Source organism: Apus apus, chromosome 3, assembly GCF_020740795.1.
Source record: "Apus apus isolate bApuApu2 chromosome 3, bApuApu2.pri.cur, whole genome shotgun sequence".
Lineage (NCBI taxonomy): Eukaryota > Metazoa > Chordata > Aves > Apodiformes > Apodidae > Apus > Apus apus.
In genome coordinates, this window is record NC_067284.1 from 86,619,429 (window position 1) to 86,644,573 (window position 25,145).

Here is a 25,145-nt window from a genome sequence, read left to right on the forward strand (position 1 = left end):
ATAATAATTGAGTTTGACAGTCTTGTTGACTAAATAAGGAAGACAGCTAGTTTACTTAGAGCTTTATGAAGTTGCTGATAATAAAACACACTTGGCACATGGCACAGTCAATTACCAATACACTTCAAAAAATTGGCATTGATGACCACAGTCATTTTGCCAGGTTGTGAAGCTGGATACAACAGCGAACTGTGAGGTATTGATTTTCTTATTTGCTAAGGAAGTAAAAGTTACAATATTTTGTGTGGAACTATTGGAAACATTAATATAAATGCAGCTTAAACAATAGAAAAGTGTGGTGTGCAAAAAATAGAGGCAAACCAAATTATGCTTTTATAAATTGTTCTTTAGAATCCCGAAATCTGATTTTTCAGTGGTTTAAGAATATTATTTTGGAACCACAGATTCATGAATATAAAATAGTAAAAAAAAAAATGTTCTAAATAAGTGCATGCTGTGTCGGGAGTTAATTCTAATAATTTTTACTTTGTGGCAGAAAAATAATGCAGTTTTTCAAAAACAAGAGTACTATTGCAATTCTTGCTAAAAACACCGATTGTTTCAACAGAGTGTATGATGATATTGATGCTGTGTCTGCATCGAGTCCACTCCAGACTTCAGTGAGGAATGCTGATGTGGAAAGCCAGCAAGTCTTGTCCAAAGAAGATTTTCTGAAGTTGATGTTACCAGACAGCCTGTCTATGGAAGAGGGCAGAAGAAAGGTAAACTACTTTCTTTGGCTTTATGTATCTCAGATACAGTTACCTTAGAAGTTAATTTCTGGTAGTCCCAAAATTGCTATAGAGAAGGCAGTATCATTTTCTCCAAGCTAAGTATATTCCATAGGAATGCTATAAATACTGATCATGAGTCCCAAAATACAGTTTCCCACAATAAAAAAAAATATATCTAGTTTGATTATTATGTATGAAATACAGTATTTGTTTAAGTATATCTTTGCTTAGCTTGAGCGGAGACAGATGCAGGTTGAGCAACTTAAATTTTCAAATGTTGAAAGCTACATTTTCAAGGTTGGATGCCTAAATTTATATATCTCGTTATATTAAAGCATAGGAATAAAAGTAGTGCACCTTCTGCTGCCTTTTGATACCAAGAATTTTGTTTGAAGTGTGAATCACAATTTCATGTCAGTATCAGTTGCAACTGCTCAAAAGGCTGCCAGTGCTTCTGGAAAGCATACTTTTATCTTTATAGTATGAAGACAATCAGTGATATTTAAAAGTTCACAAAAACTGGATGAAAACGCTAAAATTCACTGCTCCCCAAGATATGCATGCTTCTAAATTCTGTGCTTAATGTGGAATAAAGCACAAAGCGATTAAATTACTTGAGGTAATTGTCACACCTTGGTAAGAGCTCAATGCTCTCTTAACCCACTGTGTTTATACAATGTGCTAAATAGCATAATCATCATGTCTGAACAAAAGTAGCACGTGGGAATCCTCTAAGTGCAGAGATGAATTTAAAATTCAGATAATAAATATTTTTAACATGCAGTATGTTAAGTATGCATTATATGTGTTTGAATTCTCATGAATAATGTCGTAGAGGTTTTTGTGATTTATGATTGATCCAATAATTGGTTTTCTGTGATGATTTCAAGAGCTGTCAATGTTTCTGGCTACCTAAATAAGAAACAACAAGAAGTGAGGAGATGTAGCTGTCCTGAAATAAATTACTTCTATCCTCTTCTCCTCCCAAGACACCCAAACAAAAGCCACTAGGTGGGAAGGCCCTGACTTGCAGGGGATTTCCCAGCCGTAGGACTTGGCAGTATCCAGTATTTGATTATAGATTCATAGAGGATATTAATCTTGGTATAGATGAGTCAGTTGTCTTTGACAGTGAAGCCAGAAAGGAATTTCCTGCATATGTAAGATTCTACAGATGCAAATCACATGTTTGGTTTGGTTTTACCTTCTTCTTAAATCAGGGAATAGTGATTCCTCTAGGTAATGTTTAATTTTTCTCACACTCTGAAAGGAAACTCTGTAAAGCCCCAACAATTAGCATTGAACATGTTTGGATAGCTAGTGAACAACCTTTTTAGATAGAAGATGCAGCATAAGGTTGAGGAGACTTGAGTAACAGCCAGGAATTGCAGCAGGATGCTTGCTGGGAGTCTTGAGTGCAGGAAAGAGGATTGGAGACCCTTCAATTCCGAGGGTGAAGGCTTTTAACCCTCTGCCCAATATAGTCCCTAATTAAGCTCAGGGTCTTTTCATGTCATTTAACCACTGCTTATAGAAGATAACCATATATATCCATTTATTTAATGATGCTGTGTATGTCTTCTATCCATTCATTCAGGGGTGCTGCTCATGTTTATTGTGATCATTTTATGTATATGTTAAAACAAAGTTTTGGATGACGTTGATTGCCACTGCACACATCTGTTCCAAGCAAATCTCTAGAACAAATCTCTAGATTTGAATTTGAATATTTTCTCCCCTCAGTTTTCTCTGGGACACAGTTAAACACTTCAACATTTAGCATATTTTATATTATCATAAGGATGAATGCTTTCCTGAGCTAGCACTATGAAGTGTATTTAAGTAAAAACTGTGTCTTGTGGTGTGATGGAATTTTTCTGTGCTTTCGTTTTAGAAGTATTCATCAGTGAGCAAGTTTTGTCAGAAGTATAGCAATGTAGATATCTTTCTATGCTATAGTCACCGTTTTAAAAAGCTACTGTTCTTAAGCATACATAGGAAATGTGCAACTCATAATGAATTGCAAAGAAAACAAGAAACAGCATTAAGTTGTTATATGCAGGACAAACCAGTTAAAATAATTAAGGACAAAACTAACATTTGTAGATGTGTAGAATAACTGGATTTGCAGTGCTGAAGAATGACTTATGAAGGGGAATGGCCCAGTTTTATGTTACATTAACATCTTGTTTTACTGTAGATACTGGGCTTGTGGTTTAAGTAACTTTTTGAAATGCATAAACAGTTTTCACTGAACTCTATTATGCTCTTTCTAAGCCTCTTTTGTGATCTCTAGAGAGATGCAGTGTCTCAAGTAACTTTTATTGTCCAATGAATTATATTGCACCATATATCAGTTCAGAATGTTTAACATTAAAGTGTAGTCATTTCAAATTAAAATCAAACTGTTCTATGTACGGTCTTAAATACATGTTACCAAAGTTGGTAACCTTATATACATTTCTGGAAAACATTGCTGTCATAAGTCTATGGAGGTTTCATTTAACATTTCAGAATTAATAAAACTATACAGTATCCGATAAAATTCATGGTTATCTCTTCCAAAATATCAAGAGGAAGTATGAAAATCCTGTTCTTTAACTCTTTTGAGACCACAGTAGATCTGATATGGTGGAACAAATCTCTGATCTTCTGTATTAGTTCAAGAATTCCAGAATGCCTGCCCAGAAAATACTCCCAAGCACTGATGATAGGATATGATTGTGTGAATTATTTGAACCAGTAACACGTGTGCTTATATCTTCATCTTTTGATATTTAGTTTTCGTTATATGGAAACCTTTCTCCAAGGAGGACACTTTACCGTACCCTATCTGATGAGAGTATATGTAGCAATCGAAGAGGATCTTCCTATGCTAGCTCTCGAAGTTCAATGCTGGACCAGGCCTTGCCAAATGATATCTTGTTCAGCACTACTCCACCGTATCACAGCACATTACCTCCCAGAATGAGCCTGACTCCTGGAATGGGAAATCTGAGAAGTAAGTGATTGTCACTGTCATTGCTGACTTCAGCAATAATATTTAATAATATTTATAATTAACTCAATCAAGTAATCAAATATGAAGTTAGATTTTACTTTTAAGGTGAAATTATGACATATCAAATGATTATCTAGATATCCTAGTAAAAGCAGATTTGATCCACAGTAAATGCTTATGCTTGCCTTAGTGATCAGTTCAGATTTATCGTGTTTGGAGACAGTATTCACTTCCCAAAAAATTTTCATTAGGCCAGTGGTAGGCAACAAACATTTGTCTGAAGATATTTCTTGTTATCATTTTATTTCCCAGTGATTACCTAATTAGGCCAAACTGTTATTATTTGTTTGTTTTTTTAAACATTTGAATTACTGAAATATTCACTAATATATTCAAAATAATAGCTAAATGGCACATCTTCTATTTAGATTATCTTTTTAGTGACATCTTAAAAAGAAATGTGCAATAGTTGTTGTCATCTCCAATTTCAAAACTGAATTCACTGATACTTTTTTTTTTAACATGTTAGTAAAACCCTTGTGATTAACTCATTTGTAATGGCAGAAAAAAACAAGTCTTGGGTGCTGAATGAAAACTTTTGTAAAGTGTCTCTTTACTCATGAGGTCTTAGTGAGCAAGATCTTTATTATAAGTTTATCCTGCAATAATTCCAGTATGAGTGGTGAACTATAAAGTTTGTAGTCATTTTCTGGAAAAAATGGAATGAAAATTATGAAAATTAAAAAAGGAAATAGTGAGATATATATGTACACCACACCCCAAGTCTGCACAGCCAGATGCACATATTTAAGCTATGTATTCATATTTTTATATTTAATAAGATTGAACTGTTTTTTAAAAAACACTAAACCTCTTAACTTCTCAATTATTTTGGGCTGACCTATAGGGGACACCCAATGTAGAAGAAAAAAGGCACTTTTACTTAACTATTTTAATATGGCATCACAGCTGACTGCAATTTAAAAAAATAGTGGAACAGTTGTGGACTCTGAAGTCCACAGTTAAGAAGCTGTGGGTGGATTTCTTGAAAGCTTTAAGGGTTTTATAAGTGCATGTCCAGAGAGAATGCAGACAGATGAATTAAAAATAGTAATAAAAAGAGCTCTGTCATTCATCATGTCCATCAGGAACTAGCAGTCACCTGCTGACTTTCAGAAGTAAGCCTTATATACAAAACGTTCTTCTAGTTCCAGTGGCCTCTGCTATGAGACCAAGTTTTATTCACTAACCACTGATTCATTTTAAACTGGTATCACAAGCAAGAGCTTAATTCCTCCTTCAGATGAGAATGCATGCTTGGTGTACCTTTTGCCATTCTAAAAATGTTCTTCTATCAAAGTGAAACTCTTCACTATAAATTTTATATTCCAAGATCCTTTGCTTCTGCTGATAAAGAATTAAGACCCATTTTGTTTCATTTGAGACTAATTCAGCAGATTTATAATCTCTGAAGGAGCTATGTATATAATCAGGTATCCTGATTATTTTTTTTCTTTTACTGTGTTAGGCCTGTGTTTTTAGTGCCATCTCTTGTGATGGTAAATGTGCAATGGGATCAAACCTTCAGTGTGTTTTTATTCTGGAGATTGACTCAAGGCAATTCATGATGTACACCCAAGATATATACTGCTCCTCCAGCAGTGAAATTTCAGTGGTTTTTTATGTTAGTTCTGTCTTAAACAGCGTCTTTTCCACTTTTGCTGCTTCTTAGATACAGTAAATTAATTATCCACATAGCTGGCAAACAACACAAAACTATTATTCTGTTAGTCAAAATGAAGCTGATTGTTAATATCCAAGGTAGTTCATCATGCTTTAATACATAAACTCTATTTTTTGTTTCTGGTTTTGTATTGTAAAAGTGCCTTTCAGTGCCAGTAGTATAGGATATTTTATGATGGTGGTTTCAAGGAAGATTTAATTGCTTATCTGTAATTACACTCTGAAAACAAACGTGTCGTGACCTGTCCACCTTTGTTTTCAGAATGTTAGTCACTATGTCCATATAAGAAACTAACTCAGCTCATGTTGGCAAGGTTTTTGTTATCAGTGCATAGAAGGTATTAACATTCTATAGCAGTGATGAGAAGTTTCTTTTTCATTTCTTATTTTAGCTTGAAGTTGTAGTTTCAGGTATCAGGGTTCTTAGCTGTCATAGCAATGTCCTTTGTAAAATACATGTGTTTGTGATCTTAAAACATTTTAATTTTTCTGATATTTAGTGTTTACATAAATCAGTGGAAATAGTGCAGTTTTGGCTGGAATTCATTTTAGAAAGATACATTCTTGAATGTTATTACCCAGCATGTGGTACATGAAATATTATGGCAGCACCAAGTCTCATGAGATCCTTCTAGCAAGGAAAAGAGTGTTATTAATAGGAAAGCACGGCAGCACGAAAACTCAAGTGTAATAGGCAACCTAAAGGGTTAAGTTTACTGGGAAATCAGAATTATCAGACAAAATGACCATGCAAATATAGAAGCAGAAACTAGATCTGTTTGTGATGCTGACTGGGGAAAAGTGATGAGAAAAGCTATAGACTCTTTTTATTATTTTATCACTGAAGGAAAAGTGAAGTGAAGTGAAAGAAGAGTTGCTTTCAGCAAAGCCTGAAATGCTCTGACAGCTGAGATTGTCCACAGTACTTAAACCAGAAAGTAGAACTTGTGTAGCTGAGAAGTCTGGAATTTTACCTTAAGGACATTAAAGATTCCCTAACTGAGACAGCACTGTTCACATTGAGTGATTTGAGCATGCCAGATACGGCTGCAGGTACAAATCTACCCCTGTCTTGGAAATTCATGGCAGCTGAACTATTGGGGAAAGAATGAAAACAATGAGAACCACTGACACAGAACTGGTTTACTAACACAAGTCGAGAATTCTGAAAGACACGTGGAGGCAGCTGGACTGCTATTGCAGGCACCATGGTCTGCTCTTACTGTATATAGTCACATAACATAGAATGGGGGAAGAAAAATGCCCAAAGTGATGCAATGGCATGGCATTCCTGTGCTGTGAGGAAAGGTTCAAGGTGCTGGATGCTTGCTCTTAAGAGATTCATAAGGAAGGAAATATTCAGCAGTAATAAACTAACAAATGCTGAAAATTCACAGATTGTAAATGCCATAGGGAAAAAAGCTGCCAGAAATACAACTTGTGAAGCAATGTTATCAGATGAAAATCTTAAAACTAGCACACTGTCGTTAGCATCAATCCAAAGCTAACCTCATTGGAAAGAAGCAGTATTAAAATGGAAGAGTATCTCTGTGTATTGATGATGTGTAACATGAACAATTTGGAAATCAGTTTTTCAGTAAGCAAATGAAGGCCATTGATTAAATAATACATGCAACTAAAGGAGTGTGTATATTGTCTGTTACAAATTCTTACACAGTGAATAGCACACTGTACCAGAAAATGAGACTTATTTTAAATAACAGAAGGGAAGGGAAAAGTAGTTACTGGAAGCATACCTCCAGTATTCCAACAGTGATGTGAGGATATGTCCATGAGGAAGTCTACTAGCAGGCTGGCATCTTTGAAGGGAGACTTTGGGCGACCCTAGGTAATCCTGAAGAAGGGAAGGGTTTGGCAGGCAGAATCTGTTGTCTAAGAGGACTGTAGAGATATAATTGGTGAACGCAGGAAAGGAGAGCAGACAATAGATTAATGTCTGGATGTGATTTGATATATTCCTTCAGCTGCAGCATCTTTTCAGATAATCTACTTGTTAACTGACATGTCTGGTATGAGATTAAGTATATTCTCCTGTTCACATAGAGGTGGGAGTGCTCAAGCATAACTTGAGCCAACCTAACTTGCCACCTCTTCACAAATGAAAAAGGAAGACGAGGCAGCCTGCAGATGCTAATGCAGCATTCATACAGAGAAAAAGTGGAGGTAACAGCGAGGTAAGAGAAGCAGGGAGGAAATGCAAATACAGGAGAGTAGAAATAATTAATCTCACCCAGAGCATTCCTGAAACACAAACAGTATCCTCTGAAGGTCCACAGACAGACCTATATAATTAGAACTCTTTTTTTCCTTCTTTCTTTTTCCTCATGCCCCTCTTCCCCCACCCCCACTGCACAAGAACACATAATTTATATCTTGAAAATGAATTATTCTGTGGTGGCATACTCATGCCTGTTCAGTTATTCTGCTTATCATTTCAGCCATCAGCATGAGCACTTGCATTTTCAGAGCTATCAATATTCAAGTTTCTCCTCTGGCAGGCTTTCTCCAGTTGAGTTGCTCTGTCAACTCTTACACAGGACTGAATAGAATCCACCTAAGGTGAAATGAGGTTCTCACAAAGACAATGCATAATGAACAATGACTACTGGTGAATATATCACTCCTACACTGGAATTTGGAAAGCCAGCAGAATCGCACTGGGAACAGGCATCTTCCTGACAGGTTTCACAATCAGCCTCTGTAGGCTGATCACACAAAAGCAAGGGCCTGCCTGCTGGTCTAGGACCGAAAGCTGGCTTGCCAGTCTTTCTCACAAGGCATTCTGTCTCTTTTCCAAAACAGGGATGTATAGAACATTCGTATTTGTATAAATAAGGTTCTTAGAATTCCCAGGTTATATGCAGAAGTTCAGAGACTGATGTTGAGCTTCCAATGTATTTGCACTCCAAGGTAACCTTGGATATAAGATTTTATGTATGTTTGTAAGGAACTGAAAATAAAATATTCATACAGACATAAGGGTAGAATATATTTCTATATTACATTTCCATTTCATGTAACATCCAATTTTGCATACTAAGAGCGGGTGTTGAGAAAGATACTACAGAGGTTTCTCAATCCACTTCCAGTTGTAATATAACAACAGATGCAACTTTCATATAAGATACTGAACAAGATAAACTCCACAGTAAGTGGGATTTCTACGTATTCTGCATTGTTTTCACTTTGTTGAACTCCTAAGTTTTCACAGAGGATTGCAAACTTCTTTCACTTTCCTGTTCCTGTTTTATTTTTTTTTTAAACAATCTTTCTGCAAAGAACAAAATACTCTTTAATCATTCTTGCATGCAGTAGAATGTTCTGTAACAGGCTACTGCTTTTGGATTTTTAGGTCAGAAATCTTAAATTCAATGGGTTTTGGTATTCTTTTTCACTGATATCAGGACAATGACAACATTCCATTTGCTTTGACTTTAATGTGTCTTCCACTTGTATGTATGCATTTTTGCCTTCATTGATGTTTGTATTTGGTGTTTTCCTGGAAAAAAAAATATTCATCATAAATATTATTGTCTGTATCACTGTAATGACTAGGAAGAATTTTTCTCCTGAAATATTTGAGGAATCGTTACTATTTTTACCATTTTATTTAATAGAAGTAGATACATCTGAGATAATTTTTTTTCCTGACTATACTATGTAATAAATGTACAATATTGTATCACTAGCCTTATGGCCAAGATAAAATATGATTATAAATAGTGTGTTTGGTTTTTGTCCAGTTTCAAGAACCTCTGTGTGCCTGTTCAGCAGTATTCATTTTACTGTGTTCACACTGATCAGAGTGGCGATTGCTATAGATAGATAAGAAAAATGTAAAACCATTTACAATAGTTATGAAAAGTAGCATCTCCCCTACTAAGATGTGTGTTTGTGGTACTTTTCTAAAAGACTGCATAACTGAAAGCATAATTTTATTGTTTATACATTTCCATTGATATGCAATCTACAGCATACCATGTGTTACAGCTCACTCTGAAGCTTAGAGATCAGCACAAAAGTCTTGTGCCCTCGGATATACAGCTAGAAATAGTAAACTAAGATGTGAGGAAGAGTTTTGGATGTAGGATAGAATTTTAAAATGTGTTAGAAGGAAAGCAGGTGATATTTTTCAAATTGTTCCTGAAAGTATATTTAAGTTTCAGACTAAAACTCTGCTTGTAAATATCTTGGATGTTGTTTCACAGCCTTCTTAAAAATACAACTTTGCAACATTTCTGCTCAGTGCTCAGGCTTAATATGGTATGCTTTAAGAAGGGATGCTGCCTATTCACACAGCATTCACATGAAAATGCAAAGAATACGTCACGTGCAGAGTGGCACAAAAAAACCTTTAGAAACCCTTCCCAGCTTATTCTAAGTGTAAAAATTGTTCCAACCGTATGGAGTATCGAACAGGAAAAGAGAAAAATGGGAGAAATGAAGCACTCTTTGCTTATACATTTTTAAGAGTTCATTATAAGAGCTTCAAAATTCATTGTACATCATTGTTATAGGAAGACTAATTATTGTGTTTATTGTTTAGATGAATTCTGGTTCTCAGATGGGTCCTTATCTGATAAAGCCAAATTCAATGATCCTGGCCTGATGCCCCTGCCAGACACTGCCACAGGGCTAGACTGGTCCCACCTGGTAGATGCTGCACGAGCGTTTGAAGGTAACAGGAAAATTTGAATTAAAGATCAATATTTCAGTACACAAACTTTTTATAAGTTTTAATACTGTTTATTGCGTAGCCACATTTTGATTTGCAAAAATCCAACATTGCTTCCATAGCCTTTTGTTCTTTCGGCAAGATCACTTCTCAGTGTGGAAGATTATCACTGAAAATTTGGGGTATACATGACACTTTCAGTATTTTAGATACAATTTATCTACTCGGGGCTTAAGTTCCTTCTGTAATCAATTGTAAAAATCAGATCCTTTGAAGGAGAGATGCAAAGCATTGAAGTTAGGTGTTTAAAATGAAACTGGGAGTAACACTTCACTGAGTTTATTGTGTTGTGTTTAAAAGCTTGTATGTGTAGTACAAATCATGTTGCAGTCCCACTCAGTTTTCATAAGACCAGGAAAAGCAGCAACATGTATAATACATTTTCCAGTAGCAGAACTCGAGGTGCAGGTTAGAGAAGACTAGTTTTGCATTATTTAATTATAAGACCAGGTTAACTAAGAAAAAGTCTCATTTGCCTCTCTGAAAGCTCAGCCTAGCTGAGTGTATTTGTAGTGTATAATCACAGAAAGGTAGTTTGAATGTGTGTATGAATATATACAGTTGAATGTGTTTTGTTGTTCTGAGGGGTGATTTGTATAAGTCATTGTACTGTCCTAAAATTTCCAGCATTTCTTACCTGGTGTTACTCTCATTATTAAATGTATGGGAAGTCAGAGGTATATGTGAGTAAGGATGACATTACCACGGTCATCATTACACAGAATACAGGTCGTAACCTTATGAGGGCAATTGGTTATGAAGTTAGTGATGGGATGTTCTTCTGTTGTGTTTTTTCTTTTAACTAAAAAGCAACCCTGGCAATCAGTTTTCTGGTACCCGGTTCCTTCCCTAAGTAAGAAGTGATTGAATTTCCATTTGATCAAAAGTTCTTCAGAACTACTTACTATACTAATTTAAGTGGCATTGGTAAAAACCCAAACCAATTGTGATGACTAGCAATCCTAACTACTGTTTTGTTTCTTAACATGATTAGCTCTATGTGCATTCATTATTATTCAGTATTTAGTCAAACATGCCTATTGTAGCTGGCAGAAGCTACTGTGCTGCTAAGAATCTGACAACTCTTCCCATGCATTTCTGTGCTCAGGGAATGCCCTGCTATTTGTTATTTGTATTGATGTGTTAAACAAATGAAAATACATTTGAAGCAGTAAATGACTAACCCTCTGACTTTCTACCCAAAGGATATTTTTTTCAATGCTAATAGAAATTTTGAGTTCAGCTGCATAAAAGGTTATTCTGTGCCAGTTATACTCCTGTATTTTTAGCTTTCCTTGAGAAGAATAGATTTTCCTTATTTTCTCTACTTAATATCACTATGAAAATAATTTCATTTTGGTAAGTGTTACATTAATGTAATTACAATTTAAATTCGAGAGAGAGGTAGAACAACATAGCTATCTACAGTGCACTCTGTTAGGGAGGAGTGTTCACTTGTTGTTCATTGCAAAAATTTTAGATTTATCTGCAAATATTGCTGAAGAACTGGTGATCTGAGTTGCAAGATAGAAACATTTATTGATTTTTATTGTTTTTAATTACTGGAAGAATTTGAATAGTAAATAATCTAGTTTTGTATGAAGGAATGTAATTATTTTCTGCTTAGGACTCTGCAGTAATTGTAGAGACAACTATGTATATGTTAGACAATTTATAAAATGCTTTGACTGAATTCATAGTACTACGATTTGAAATTTTTACAAGAAAAGGGGTTTTAAAACCTTTGTTAAACTTTCTCTATCCTATGTCTTGCAATTTGAAAGACATTTTTAAAAGAATAACTGATAGACATATCATAAAAAATTACGTTATATATGTGTTAGCAGATGCTGTTTATGTATTTTAATGTTGTTGACTTAGAAGTAATTTCAACTTACTGTGTAAAAATAGCCTGGAACTACTATTCCAAATTCTATCAATGTGAAAAAGAGAGTGGATAATTCTAAAGTTTGCCCACTTCTGAATATAAAACTGCTTTGAGCATTTTATTGAACTGGGTGGAAATGTAATCACATTTTTATAGGACCATCTCAAAATTACCCAAGACAAACAACACTGCCACCCCCCAGCCTTCAGTGAAAAAGATAACAAAATGTGTAGGACTTGTTTAATACTGATTTAAGACATTAATTTTAGAGTTGTTCTCTAGTTTGGCTTTGCCAGCTTAGTATTTCAAAGTTGTGTTCCATTCTAGAACCTAGATTCAAGATTTAATTTTAATACTTTCTTTATGCAAGGTCTTTTCTCAGTATTGGTTTATTGGAGTCATGAATCAAATTCCAAGGTCAGGATTTTTCCCCTGTGGTCCCTCTAGATTGTGTTGACAACATACATATTTTGATCAGTTCAAGATCCACAATGTGAGCCTCACAATCCTTCATCTGTCTGTCTTAAATGCAGTTGTCTCTCCATTAATGTTAAATATATCCCTTTTTAACATTAAGTTAGCATTCATTTGATTAACAATTAAATATAGTAGCAAGATTTTTGCTACCATCATTTATACTCGCAGTTTACTCATGGGTATAACAAGAACGGTGGTCTTATCTTTAGTTCTCCCCCAGTGTAGAGATGACTAGATTGTTTATTAGTTAGTATTAGTGTTTATCCAACTGAAGCCTTGGTCCTCTGTAGAACAGCAGTTTTTAAACTGTGGTCCATGAGGGTGAAGTTAGTTTTTTGTTTGACTTTGTCATTTTTTGTTGTTTTTTTGTTGTGTGGTGTGTTTTGTTGTTGTTGTTTATTTTAATTGAAACCATGACGATGTTTTCCACTTTATGAGGATTTCATTTTCAGTGCTTCTGCTTCACCAGAACTTTGTGGGAAGATTAATATTTACTTCAGGCTTTTCCTGAAAATCCTCTGTTATTCCTAAAACATTATTTGAAGTCTTTGCACTGCATTCCTTAAAAGGAGAGTTTTGGATCCGACACTTAGCCAGAGATCATCTTTAGCATACATGCAGTATGTCAGCAAGGGTTGTCCTTCCATTTCTTTCATACATGGGTAGGTCTCTTCCACTTCCCTGCTCTTACTGTGGTGGGAGCTGCAGAGAAATAGTAACTAGGGAGCAGTTGACATGCTACAGTTACACTGTTGTAATATTTTTGTATCTGTCCCTGAAGCAAACATCAAAAAATAGCTAGAACTGGATGTAATAGTACAGCAATAGAGAGAGAGTTTTAGGGAGGGCAGTTGGGGTGAAAATGGAGAAGGAAAAAAAAAAAGCCAAAAGAAAGCATGTTGAACTGAGTAAAGATAAAGATATGAGAATTTATAGAATAAATTGGAAAGCCAAATTAGAAGAAAGAGAACAAAGAAATCTCAGAAAAGAGTAAGGGAAAAGGAGAGAATGTATTTTTAATTTTGTTTTTGTGTTATGCTTTTGATAGATCTCCACATTAGGGAAGAAGGACTGACTTGCAACTTGTCTATTATGTTACTGATGGCTAATTTTGGATCTTTTTGGTGTTTTGTGGAACAAAAAGAGATGCCTTTCTAGATGTCCATGTCTGTTACTGTCGCTATAGAGGAGATCTGATACAAACATTAACAATAATAGTAGTAACCATAATAATAATAAAGACCTTTGTGCTATTTGTGCTACTTTAAACTGGGTTTATTTTGCTTAAAAAAAGTCTGGTTAGTGTTTGGTAAATCATATAGTGAGAATTAACAGCCTAAGAAAGTTTCTCTGATGTCTCTGATTTAGTTGATTAAAGTAGAAGGTTTCAACTTCCATTTTTTTTCCAGGTTATTTTTATGAACATCTACTAGTGCCAATAATAACACAGTGTTTCTTAATGAAAATTTATCATTGCAGAAACATCTGTGCTAGTATAATTAATAGTATTTTAATACTTCAATATAAAATCTTTATAACTTTATTCAAGTAATGCTAGACATAACATAATGAGAAAGAAGTGAAGCATTCAGCATGAGAGATAATTATTTTAACTAAAATAGTATGTTAAGCTGCTAGAAAAAGGAAAAAATTAAAATATTTAGTTAACATTTGGTCTTTTCTAGTGCATGCATTTGTAACTCCTTTTGCTTCAGTGAATATGTCAGTGTATGTTTGTGGGTAGACTTTGCCTTAATAGTGAGAAAGTGACTTCATGCACTATACTCATTTTAGCCTTTTCTGCTCTCCAGTACATAAAAATTGTCTTGAGTTTTTTCTGGCCTCTGTTAGTGGGCTGGAACAATGAAAATCCAGATCCAAATTCTTAGTGGCTACAACTGTACAATTCTATTACTTTAAAGAGCTATCAATACTACTATCAATATCATTAATGAAGATATTAAACAACACTGGTCCTAGGACGGACCCCTGAGGGACACCACTTGTCACCGTTTTCCATCTGGACTCGGAGCCATTGACCGCTACCCTCTGGATGCGACCATCAGCCAGTTCCTTATCCACTGAACAGACCATCCATCAAACCCATATCTCCCACTTTAGAGAGAAGGATGCTGTGGGGGACTGTGTCAAGGGCCTTGCAGAAGTCCAGATAGATGACATCCACTGCTTTTCCCATGTCAACTGATGTATTCACACCAGTGTAGAAAGCTACTGAGTTGGTCAGGCAGGATGTGCTCCTGGTAAAGCCATGTGGTCTGTTTTGAATTAACTCCCTGTCCTCTATGTGTCTTAGCACATCTTCTAGGAGGATCCGATAGCTTTGATTTCATTTTAATGAATATAAAGTCAAGCCAGTTCTGTTAAGAACCGATAAAAAAAGAATCAGCAGAATTATTTTGCTCTTTGAAGCACAAGTTCAACCTTCACCACAATTCAGGTTTAAAAACAGTTCTGATTTAAACAGCAAACTGGTGAAACTAGGACTAAGCATGAAAACTTACATGGAGATCAGTGACATTTGATACTCTTACTGAAAATAAAAACGTGTCTTTAAGAGTACTTAAAAAGTATTCAAAAGCAAAATACTTTGCTAGTCCAGGATCTTGTTGAAGTACTAGTTATTAACAGAAATTTATTGTGTTACTGACTTGTTCAGAGAATTATTTGGACACTAGCTTGTGTCCACGTTAAGGAACTACTCTTTGGAGAGTAACACAGGCATTTACATATTATGTTATCTAATTGGAGACTTCTGGTTGTTAGTGACCATGTAATGAGTTTATTCCATACCTGTTGAATGTTAGAATATAGTTTTCTATTTTGTAAAGGTGGGAACATGGGAAAATATGTTATACTACAAAAATAGAAAATATTTAACAATTTCTTTCCTACTCTGTTAATATTATTTTTAAATTGTCATAGAATCATAGAATGAGTTGGGTTGGAAGAGACCTTTAAAGGTCATCTCGTCCAACCCTCCTGCAGTGAGCAGGGACATCTTTAACTAATTTTTTTGAACTTTAAATTATATGGAGTTGATATTCATTAGGAATTATACAAGGAAGAAAAAGTTAATCCACACATGATACTTCATTGCAAGCACCCACGTTTCTATATTTTTGTGTTGAAATAATATGAAATTATTTTAAAATACTGTGTTTTATAATATCACCATGTGATTTCATTAACAGCTGCATGTACCTGGTTTTGCACCTGCTTTTTTCCATCAAGAAATAGATGCTTTCAAATACTGCTGGGGAGATCACGCTGAGAAAATGTTTTCTCAGCTGACAAAATAAACCAGACAAGTGGCCATTCTCTTTAATTAAGCATTTGTGGCAGAGAAAAATGAAGATTTTTTTATGTTACAGTAGAATTGCCTCTGAGACACAATGTCACATGTCACATATTGTTGGCCAGAGAAAAAAAACAGCAACAGCATAACATTTGTTGCAAACTTTGTTTTCTTCTATCAAGTGGTAATGAAAATGTGAACAGTATAAAGTTGAAATCAATAATTAGACACGTACTTCAAACTGTTTAAACAGTTGCTGCCTACATACTGCATTTGATCTGATAAAGTGGTTTTAGTTTATCCATACTAATTACATCTATTCAACTTGGGTTTCAAATCTGTAAATATTGATATGTTTTTAAAACTATGTTCGTACCTTATTTTCAGCACATATAGAAAGGTCATGTTCATTTTTGCTGAGATCCATCACTAGTCAGAAATAAGGATAAAAGCAGGGGAAATGAGCCATGGCCTTTAAAACTAGCCAAAAAATTACATGCAACTTTTCTTCATTATATTTGAATGGAATGAATTTTCAATCTTTGCTGTTCCTTAAAACAACTCATATTAAAAAATCCCTTTGAAGAGCTTTTTAGTGTTTCCCTATGTTTGTTTGTTAGAACTTTTAAACCAAAAATTTCCTTCCTAGTTAAAATGATCTGGCCTATGTTTACATTTTGGTTGCTTAGAGCTTGGAGGGTTGTGGGTTTCTTTACGTGCCGTGCCAACCTATCAAGGGGAGTTGCAATACTGGGTGTCGCTGTTAGAGGCACAGGGCATGGCAGCTCATGCTTTACTGTAATGTTGGTGTGGTGTATAAGCGGCGTTGCAAGGCGGAGGGCACGAGGCAGCCTGAGGTGCCTGGGAAACATTTCGCTGTGCGCGCTGGACGTGAGGGCCACAGCTGCTCCTCTGGGGATGGACTGTCTTGTTTATAGGAACATTCTAAATCTTATTCCAGGTTTTGACTCAGATGAAGAATTTGGGCCGTTCTGTCATCACACGCCGTTTCTAGGTGATGGTCTGGGATTGATGACTTTTGCCTTTTGTAAACTTTCTTTAATATTTCCTATGTTTGCACGTTTGCATGATGATGCAAGCTTCGGGCCTGTGGGGTGGTAGAGCAAGGGGAGAGAGGGAGAGGCAGGCATGTTGTCGGCAGAATTTATACAAGCCCACAGACATGGATTTTGTTTGACAGAAATAATACCAATCTCCACAGAATATGGATTTTTTTTTTTTAAGAAGACAAATTAAATCCTAGTGAATGCATCATTTACTCCTGCGCAAATATGATCTGCATGGCATACTTCTATTATGTGGTGACTGATGTATTTTGGCAACCACACTGTATATCCATAGGTAATTACATCCATGCTTGTTAGATTATGTTCTAGTGGAATCCAGTGTAGGTAACAATGTGCCTTAGTAATATATGTAACAAAAACTCAATTGATAAAAAATATTGTGAATGTATTGTTTTTCAAGTATGCAGATTACCATTAGGTTCTGCAAATGCTTGAGACAGTAAAACAGTACAAAATAAGCAGTGCAGATTTCTGAAGAATCTGATGGCTTTAAGTCTGTGGAAAATGCAAACCTTTTCAATGAATTATTATTGTCATTGGTTGTGACCCTGAATTCTCAAATGCTGTTCTGCAGATTTCACCAAGACCAATTTACTGTTCATATCAGCATTAACTGAGCCAAACAAATCTGCTTCACTTTGCTGATAGACACAAAAAATTGCTTTGGGGTTGCCTTTGGATGCAGATGTGGGCAAGCCAACTAGTTGGAATCTACTTTACATCTGCTGATTATCTTCAAAGCTGTGATGTAGAAACCTACATCCATTTATCTAATTCAACTGAAATAATGGTCGTGATACAGCCTTGTCTTTTATATAAATGTTCAGCTTTAAACATGTCCTTATGTTACTTTTTTACAGATCAGAGAGTAGCATCTTTTTGCACCTTGAATGATATGCAGCAAGCTCAGGGCCTGGAAGGAGCACAAGAGTTACCTTTGGATGAGAGTCCCACAGATGGAAAAGATTTCCTGGAGGCTACTGGGTATGTCAGAAGTGAAGTTTATTTCTTACAAAAATATTTAAAGAAATTATTTTTTCCAAGTGTTGCATGTCCAATTGCCCGTATGCATGTTTCACTGCTATTTGATGGCTGACTTGGTACCTTGACTGATCATGTCTTTAATTTGAAAAATGTTGATTGTTGAAACCAACCTCTGAGCAGTTCTATCTAGAAAATTTATAATGCTGTCACTAGAATAGGCCTTTAATACAGAGTACAGTTAGGTGCAGAGTTTCAGCTAATAAAATTTTTCTATATATTCTTCCTGTGCAATAATAAATTGTGTTATACTTATTTCTGTTTTCATTTGAATGGAAGTGACAACAGGAGCTCAACTCTGTACTATGCAATAACCTTATTGGCAGCAAATGTCTCAGACCTTTTAACAAGTGTTCCTACCTGTCTTCTGCAACTATTTGCTACATGCAAATCCATAGTTTTTAATTTATACAGAGGTAAATTAATCAATAAAACCTGTAACTGAGGACTGCAGGAAACTTGTGCCAAACTGCCCAATCCTTCAAATTCTTTCCAGTGCCCTGGGAAAGTTTTTTCTTTTTTCCTGCTGTGAGGAGTATACTTGTTAAAAACAGATTCAGCAGTATGATCTGTCCACTAGTACACTTAAAAACAAATCTTTTATTAGTTTTGCTCTTCAGCTGCAGGAATAGAAGAACAGGAAATTGAGGGAAAAGGTTTCTTGCTTGTTAGACTATCACATTTTAGTTTGAACCAATTTTACACAAATTAACTTACTTACATGGTAAAGCACATTTACTGTAATGAGTTCTAAGTCCCCATCTTTCCTCTGCCCTAGTGGTCAGTAAGGATTGAAAAAGGCTGTTAAAGATGTTCCACTTCTAGCATCAGCAAAGCTGTCAGGTTTGTGCACTTGTGTGAAGCAGCTGATACAGCTTTGTATATGAAGCTTCTCTCTTCAACATCTCTCTTCTAGACAAATTATTTCACAGTATGGTTAATTTCATCAATAATGTATATGAAAGTGTCTCCCACAGTGCTCAGTGTCATACAGGAAACAGAAATTATTCTCAGTATGTTCCTTCAGTCATACATTTGATTAACCTGTGGCAATATTTCATACGTTTTGACCTTTAAACAAAACATTTGTCTTCATAAAGCAATAGGTTTATCCTTTACTGGAAGTGACACAACTGCAGACCAGACAAAAAACTCTCAACAGCTCTTTTGGTTTCCAGTAATTACTGCTGCTGCAGCTTGCTTTGGATTAATACAGTCCTTATCAGAAAGCAGCTTGTTAACAAATGTCCTCTGCACACCATTTAGCAGCAAGTTTGACTTGCACTGTAAGGGTATGTGCTAATAATTCCTAAAACATTCCTCCTTAAAATAATTGTAATTTCTGCCTGATTTGCATGAGAGGCAGTGTCATATTTCAGATATTTGACCAATGGGTTTAGGTTTCAGAAACAATCTGGTTTGGTCTGTGTTTTCCCAACTATGCCTAAACTGTCTTGTTTCTCTTGCTGCCACTAAAAGTGTTACTCTGCAAAAGCTGAGGGAGAAAATGTTTTTAACTGACCCAGAGCTGAAGGCAGTGGTTTACTTTACAGGGAACATGCTCCAAGTACTCTGACTGGAAAAGTAAACCAGCTAGAAGTCATCCTTCGGCAACTACAAACTGACCTGAGGAAGGTAAAAGATAATTAATTAATTGTATTACTCTCCACTTTCAATAGTTATATTTTTATGCAGAGTTCATCAAGGGCTTGAAAAAAATACATCAGTTGAACTAAACAGTGTAGTTAATGAATGGTAGAACCCAGTAGCTGAGGTGCACTGAGGTGCAGAGAGTCCTATGGGAATAGTTATGTGAACAAGATGCCTCAGGGCTGGCTAGTTTATGGGTCTTTAGTCCAGAATGAGTGTCCTTCATATAGTCACACCCCACAAAGATTGAGCACTTCATCTCCATTAGTGGTACCTCAGATTTAACAAAGGACAGAGATATGGACACCAGCACTATTGCCAAGTGGTGAACACCCCCGATTTGTCATCCTCATTGCCTGGTGGTATCTTCATCATGTAACAATGACTTGTGTCTCATTTGCTGTCTGATTTCTGAGCTGGAGACAATGCCAGGACTGGTAAAAATGAGACTGCTTTTGGTAAGAAAATAATCATATAAGAGAAAATTTTGAAATTAGATATTTGTCTTCCTTAATGTATTCTTGAAATCAAATCATTACGATTCAGGCTCTCACATACAATTTTAACAGCTAAAAGCTTTTTATCTTTTTAGTGCTTGATTTATTTATTTTTTTGTTAAATGGAGTGAACTGTGTTTTTTGTATTAAGGTAGTGTCTAGTTTTCTTTTTAGCTTGCAATATTTTCTCAGAACGAATGAGACAGCTGGAGCATATATGGGGAATTAACTTGCAGTTAGTAGTTGTAAGAATGGATTAGGAAGCTAAACAAAATATAGCTGTATGGCTTGCACAGAAATATTAACAGCAAAAAATAAATGCTGTAATCACGACTACTCACTTTATTCAACTCGTTTCTTTGTTAACCAGGAAAAACAGGACAAAGCAGTTCTCCAAGCAGAGGTACAGCATCTGAGACAAGATAACATGAGACTTCAGGAGGAGTCTCAAACAGCAGCTGCTCAACTGAGGAAATTTACAGAATGGTTTTTCAATACGATAGACAAAAAATCCTAATGAATAGGCCCCTGGCAAATACTTATTTAAACAGTGTAACAGCTGGGTTTTTTTGAATTAGCGGGGTAATAATTTCACTGTGTTCTCAATCCATTTTAGGTGTTTCTGCTACATTCTCTATGCAGCTTTATTGATTTGAAAAGGAGAGAGAACTGTGGTAATCTGTCTTAAAATTTGTATTAAGAAAGCAGAGAATAGCAGATATTTGTTTGTGTGCAGATGAATGTAAAAAATCCTTAGTGTCATTTTAGACATTTTTAGAAGATGCTCTAGCTGGGGCTTGCCTGAAGAGGAATATTTGAGGTTTTAGTTCCTGCATTTCAGGTGCACTGGTGAAGATGTTACAGCAATTTACTTTAGCTTGGGCTTCGGTATTGTAAGATAAAAAGAATAACCAGACATATACTTTAATGTTTAAAAGGTGCTCTATTTTTTTGTATGTACAGTAGTTTTATTTCCACAGTCCACATTGTCATAGCAATAAGAATGGAGGTATAGTGAATAGTCACAAAGCTGTGTTTATAAAATGTTAGCACTGATGTGTTTAACACTAGTTTGGATGCAGATACATTAGAGATTATTTATTTGCAGGAACAAATGGTGCCTGAATATAAACAGTGTTCTGATTTTCTAAAAATACATATGCCTTGTAAATGGCTCACTGGGGTTAGCCCACTCCCAACTTCAATTACTTTTGTATAGTTGATGTTCAGCTAAACAGTTATACTGCTTAACTATTGAAATGATGTATGGTGTGAGCCAGCCAATCAATTGTACAATGCCAAATTTGTTGATCTTTGTACAGAAGCTTTGATCGAGTGTCTTGTATTTAACACCTTTATTTAAGCTTATTTAACCTTAAATTGTTGTTTTTATAAAGTTTGTTTTATCTGCACTATGGTGAGGTCAGTTGGCTGCAAGTTGTAATATTTTTAGCTTGCCAAGACTGTACTGAGGAGTTCTAGAAAATTCTAACAATTGGATGCTGCTAGTACACAATTGATTTGTTTGTATGCTTTAACATTTTTAACTGTTTAATTTGAAATGAACATACATCCTGCTTTTTTAATAAATGTTAAAAATCTAAACCTGAATTATTTTCTCCTGTATTATCTATAAACACCGTCACCAGTAACAGCTCAGGGTTCTGTTCAGGCCACTGTCCAGGTTCTCAATCTGGAGAAAGTCCAGCCCCCCAAAGCTCTCACAAATCCTGGTTACCATCAAGGGACCATCAACATCATCAAAGTTGGGTGTGTCCTTTCCTATAACTGAGGAGGTATCTTCATGAGTCAAGGAACAGAAATTGTTTTGGCTGTTCACAGGCATTGATTAGTGACCTAGGAGAAAAAACTCCTTTACCCAAAAATCCATCCTGAAGATTTCAAAAGGGGTCTAGTTTTCTTATACTATTTTACATAAATTGTAGCAGCAAATTGCTTGCCATCTTCTTGTGCCAGCAATCAAGGGTTTGATTGCAATGTTAGTGTATGTGAGATGTTTTATACATCATACTAAGCTTAAAGTCCACTCCACAAAGTACAGTTTTGCAAGATGAAGTGGACCTAATGGGCACATTTCATGTTTTACTTCTGAGAGAAAAAAAAAGTTCAAGATCATGGTTGTATTCCCAGTTTCCTGTCAACAGCTGAAGGCATTCAGGTAAACAAACAGAATATTGTTGAATGGTTAAAAAATAGATTCAGATGATGCAAGTAAAATTCTGTATCCATTTTTAGTGCATATCAGCTAAGAAGCATTTTTTAAGTTGAACAAATGTACGTCCCTGCTATAATAATTGTTCTGAATTCCTGCTCCTAGGAAAGGTTATAAATGGGTAGAGAATCCTGACTTTGGTATCCTCACATCCAAATGAAAAAACTCTTTTGTCTTTGTATTTTTTTCATCAAAAACTCTTGACTCTTACATACCAAACAATATCCATTAAGCTGTATTAACTTAGAGTAATTAAACATGGCAGCCTTGTTACACTAGATTCTGATTTAAATACCTTACAGGAGTCATTAACAAGCCCATCTGGCTGGAAGCCTTGCCAAATAACAGTGCTAAACAACTTGGGCAATTTGTCTGTGAACATGTTTCTGTGGGGATTGGTTTGCCCACTTTGAAAAGGTGTGCTAACCGAAAGGAACTTGTGAATAAGCTTGTTCTGAAGGGACACTCTTAGGCTTCTGTAAGATTAATAGTCTGATATTCATTTCAGCTATTTATCTCTCAGTTACTGAAAACAAATACCTACATAAAAAAATTTGCAGTAGTTAGCTTCTTTTCCCATATGATTGAAAAACATTTCCAAAAGGGACAGAAAATGTTGTTTACAATTCTTCCCTTGTTTTTGCTGACAAAAGCTGTTGTGTCAGAGGCATCTGGCTCTTCCTTAAGTAATTTTCACCATGGGTAAAAGTTTCTAGTCTGGCTGTTTTAATAATATGTGAATACAATATATATATCAGAGACCATAATGCAATTTTGGCATGCGTAAAAGCTGTTTAATTAGACATTTTAATTAACTGGTTTTTAAGAATAATACTCTTGGAGACATTTTGCTAACAAAAATGTGTGGTTTAGACATATGGAAGCTAAAGCTAAGTCTATGTAAGAAACTAGTGTGGGGCACTAAGAAAATTTAGGGTGTTGCTAACCAATGTTTTGGAAGTGGGTGCTCTTTTGGGCTCTTTCTTGTCCAGTTCCATTGCTGGACACCTCTTAGTGGCTAAAATTGTATGGTAGGTGGGCTCTGACTTGGCTTTGTCTGGAAGCTCTGTGCATTAAAACCGACCCATATGAACCAAAGCAGAGTAAGCAGGGATGATAGAGAAATTAACTTCAAAGGTGTGCTTGTGATCTGAATTAAAACAGTAATGTGGAAGTGTTTTAAATGTTAGCAAAGTCTTTCCAGCACAAGCAGCCTGTGCGGTGAAGTACTGAGATGCAGAAATGAAACGTCAGCCAACATGGGGGTTGCATATTGTAAAAGGGACAAATACAAATCATGGCAAAATTACAAAATGCTCTGCTTCTGCCTTAAAAGTGGCACCCTAATTTATATGGAGATACTTATATTCTATGTATCTTAAAAAGGGATCCTTTCTAAGACATTTCTTATAATGTTGAGAATATCATATTAAGTTTGTTTCTTTTTTTTGAGGCAACTATTACACACATAAGGGATAGTTTTTAGAGTTTTTCCTGTTCCTGAGAGCATAGTCATAATGTGGTTTAGGCATGATATAGCTTTGTAAAGAAACTTTAAACATCCTCTGCATATTCTTTAATATAAATTCTAAAATTAGTTCATCTTTTTTTTGTGCCCAAAATCCAGTTATGTGGGAAAAATGTTTTAAATATTTGTAATATAAACTAGTTTATTGCAGGGTGGTTGCTTAGAAAAACAATTTTCAGTCTGGAAGAGGAGAAGAGAGTTGCTGTGTGCAGTATGTTGTTGCAGCATTTCCTGAGCTTCCTGGGCTAACTGGTTCTAATAGCTAAGAAATTGGTGTATGATTTGAAATAATCAGAACCATTAATTATTGTCAAAACAAGTTATTCTTCACCCCAGGTTCTCTTTCCACAGCAAAGGCTAGGGGAAAAAGCATGTTTTTCAATTCAGAAGCAAACAAAACCTTGCTTCTGTATGTTTGGGAGCAGATGATACAAACTGAAAGGGAAATGGCTGCTCTAGCAATCCTGGACATAAATTTTCTGAGGATATAAATCTTAATCCCAGCTCTTTTCTCTTGCACACAGGTTGTATTTTTTTGTTTGACTCCTTGTACTTACTTTATTTCACTCCCTTACCATGTTCCCTTGCTTTTCTCTCAAGAAGAATCCAATGGCACATGAGCCGGAAGGAAAATTTCTGCAATAGATTCCCAGCCTGGACAGCCAGGGGCAAGTCTGTGTGGGTTTAGACAAAGCCATAGAGTGGCAGGGTGTAAAAAAAAGCAAAAACCAAACCAAAACAAAAACAACAACAAAACCAAAAAGACAACCAACCAAAACAACAAAACAAAAAAAAATAGAGATAAAAAATAGGGATAGAGAGGACATATTCTTAGGTTTTATTTTGATTCTCCTTTCAGACAATCCACACTGCTGCCTGTTACACCAACTTTGAGGGACACAGAGAATGAACAGGCCAAATTGCTCATAGGTTTTCTTGTTAGAAATCACTAGTAGGTTTCAAACATAGCAGTGTTGGAAAACTATTTATTTAATTCACTTCTCTAGGGAAATAGTTTTGTGTCCTTTGTTCCTTTTCTTGCACATGTGAGCCTTTTTCCTCTACTAAGCATTTTAAGGCTTCTTTGCTATATAGCATCACAGAATTAATCTAATAATGGTCCGATTGACCTTGTCCACATTGGAACAAACTTAGGCTGGTAGGTGAGTAATACAAATATTTTGCAAAAAAGC

General features: G+C 35.5%; 1 protein-coding gene across 6 annotated transcripts in view; it reads left to right on the top strand.

Annotated features, from left to right (window-relative positions):
- SIPA1L2 (signal induced proliferation associated 1 like 2) overlaps window positions 1–21,802 on the top strand; it is a 121,939-nt gene extending 100,137 nt beyond the window's left edge. For 3 of the 6 annotated variants that reach the window (XM_051614066.1, XM_051614068.1, XM_051614067.1), the window contains 7 exons: window positions 569–722; window positions 3,516–3,735; window positions 10,046–10,177; window positions 16,877–16,930; window positions 17,864–17,987; window positions 19,598–19,679; window positions 20,562–21,802. In XM_051614066.1, the coding sequence (XP_051470026.1) occupies window positions 569–722; window positions 3,516–3,735; window positions 10,046–10,177; window positions 16,877–16,930; window positions 17,864–17,987; window positions 19,598–19,679; window positions 20,562–20,708 (913 nt within the window). In that variant the 3' untranslated portion in view covers window positions 20,709–21,802. The remainder of the gene's footprint in view (window positions 1–568; window positions 723–3,515; window positions 3,736–10,045; window positions 10,178–16,876; window positions 16,931–17,863; window positions 17,988–19,597; window positions 19,680–20,561) is intronic. The other 3 variants (XM_051614069.1, XM_051614070.1, XM_051614071.1) reach the window with 2 other exon arrangements.
- The last annotated feature ends 3,343 nt before the right edge of the window (window positions 21,803–25,145 follow it).